Source organism: Halyomorpha halys, unplaced genomic scaffold, assembly GCF_000696795.3.
Source record: "Halyomorpha halys isolate HHAL.00 unplaced genomic scaffold, Hhal_1.1 Scaffold1056.1, whole genome shotgun sequence".
NCBI lineage: Eukaryota > Metazoa > Arthropoda > Insecta > Hemiptera > Pentatomidae > Halyomorpha > Halyomorpha halys.
The window spans coordinates 75,865-78,322 of NW_027106248.1; the positions used below are offsets into that span (position 1 = coordinate 75,865).

General features: G+C 28.1%; 1 protein-coding gene across 1 annotated transcript; it reads left to right on the top strand.

Annotated features, from left to right (window-relative positions):
- The first annotated feature begins 315 nt into the window (after positions 1-315).
- On the top strand, positions 316-1,081 carry LOC106688128 (large ribosomal subunit protein eL21). Its single transcript, XM_014432444.2, has 2 exons — positions 316-444; positions 526-1,081. The coding sequence occupies exon 2, from the start codon at positions 559-561 to the stop codon at positions 1,036-1,038; it is 480 nt and encodes a 159-aa protein (XP_014287930.1). The 5' UTR covers positions 316-444; positions 526-558; the 3' UTR covers positions 1,039-1,081.
- The last annotated feature ends 1,377 nt before the right edge of the window (positions 1,082-2,458 follow it).

Below are 2,458 nucleotides of genomic sequence, written 5' to 3' on the forward strand. Positions count from 1 at the left end.
TGAAAAATGATAATTTTTTTTTTTTGTGACATTAAAGATAAGAAGAGGGGGGGGGGAGAAAAAAAGTGTAATTATAAGTTTCTCTCGTAAATAGACATATTCATTACAATCAATGCTTAATTGTTTTTTATCTTATTTACAGTTGAAGTTTTTTTTTTTTTTTAAATTGGGAATAAAGTTTTAATGTTTCAAAAAAAAAAAAAAGAATTATTCTTTAAGTGATAGGTTTTTACCATGTAATCACTCATATTTCGTAAACATATTAAATATTATAGACAAAGAATGATAAATAACGTTAGCTAATCTAAAATATAAATGAAAAATCAAAAGTGTAAAATGGTAACAATGAGTATTTCGTAAAACCTTCCGTGTTTTGGTGAAGCCAAGCTCACGTTGCTCGTCTGTAGGTGAATAATCTTGGATTAGTTCTCCCGTGTTTGTTTTGTAAGTACAAGTTAACAATTCATTTTAAAATTAAATTTATATATAAATAAATGATGTACTGAGTATTTTAACATGTTTCAGGTCTCAATAACACGTGTTTTTTAAGACAAGAATATGACTAACTCTAAAGGTTATCGAAGGGGAACCCGAGACTTGTTTTCTCGTGGTTATCGTAAACATGGAATTATACCATTATCTACCTACATGAAAGTATATAAGGTCGGAGATATAGTATCTATTAAAGGTAATGGTGCAGTTCAAAAAGGTATGCCCCACAAAAGTTATCATGGAAAAACAGGCAGAGTATACAATGTTACTCCTAGAGCATTAGGTGTAATTGTTAACAAAAGGGTCCGAGGTAATATTCTTGCTAAGAGAATCAACATAAGGATTGAACATGTTAACCACTCGAAATGTAGAGAAGACTTTTTGAAAAGAGTGAGGGAAAATGAAAGGCTTAGGAAACAAGCTAAAGAAACTGGTACCTTTATTCAACTCAAAAGGCAACCTGCACAACCAAGACCAGCTCATTTAATAGAAGTTAAGGAGGCTCCAATATTGCTTGCTCCTATTCCTTATGAATTTGTTGCCTAATTCTCTGAATGTGTACCATCTTTTAAATAAATATTTTCTTTTACTTTTGATTATTTTATTGCCTAATTTATATTTCTAAGTAATGTATTTTAAATAACTGAAGTCTATTTACTGATTCAGATTTAGCTACTCTCAATTATAGTAACCATAAACATTTATTTATTGAACGTTATATTTTTTATCTGTAATATCTTGTTTTGAAATGAAACGACAAAATTTTAAATCATAAATACATGTTTTCAAAGTGATCCTTAATTTTTAAGTGTGTTAAAAATATGAACCAGGATCTAAAATTACTATTTAACAACTTAAATCGAAGAAAATAATAATTTAACTGTTCTTATATATTCTATCCTGTACTGGTAATTGGTCCCTAATGTGAATATCAAGTAAAAAATCCCATAGGAAAACTCATACAGCAAAGGATTAAGATGGTATGGGTGGTAGTCCAAAAGGATCTCAATATAGTAAAAAAAAAAAAACTATTTCCTGCCAACCATTATTAATTGTTAAACATATAGTGTTCTCTTCTCTCCCTTACAAAAAGTTGCATAATTTCAATACATATTCTATGAGAAAAATCAACTTAATTTACTATAGAACTTAAATCGAAGCAGTGGAAATAAAGATTTCAAAATTCAGGTAAGTACTTAAAAAGGAAAGGTTTTAATGTTTTAAAATTCATTATAATTTCTTGCTTTTATTAGTGGTATAGTATTTTTGGTTTATTTTTTTTCAAACACTATAGTTTTAGTTGCAGGAGTGTGATGTGATCTAATCAATAAATCATGTTATTTCTAATATATAATGTATTGAAAATCTGATATTGGTATTATGGGTTAGTTAAAGTAGCAAAATTTTTAATAATAAGAAGATGGTCAAGGTTGTGGTAAAAAAAACAAATTTTTTGACCGCAACCCTGACCATCTTATATTGAAGTTTTACAGCCAACTATATATATATATATAGTAAAATCTTTGTTAATTATGCTATTGTACACCTTTTAATTAATTTATTTTTTTTTTTATGTGCCTTAACTAATAAAATAAGTTCTTTCCATAATTCAATCACCGGGTCCTTATTATAAATTCCATTTTAATTCTGATACTTAACCTTCGATGAACTGATGAAGCTTTTCTAAACCATAGCATAAATATATGTTATATTGCAACCTCATCTATTCATATTAGTAGTTGATCTTAACATTGCTTTGTGACAAGTTCCTATTAAGAACCACATTTTGGAACTGGATGCTGTTATATTATTTTCTGACTAGTACCTACTAGTTTAGGTTGAATAGCATTTAAGGTGTATTTCAGATGCAGGTAAAAAATCCCATAGGAAAACTCATACAGCAAAGGATTAAGATGGTATGGGTGGTAGTCCAAAAGGATCTCAATATAGTAAAAAAAAAAAAACT

What these genes read in the sequence shown, in the direction of transcription:
- LOC106688128 (XM_014432444.2), top strand. Translation starts at nt 559, where the DNA reads ATGACTAACTCTAAAGGTTATCGAAGGGGAACCCGAGACTTGTTTTCT.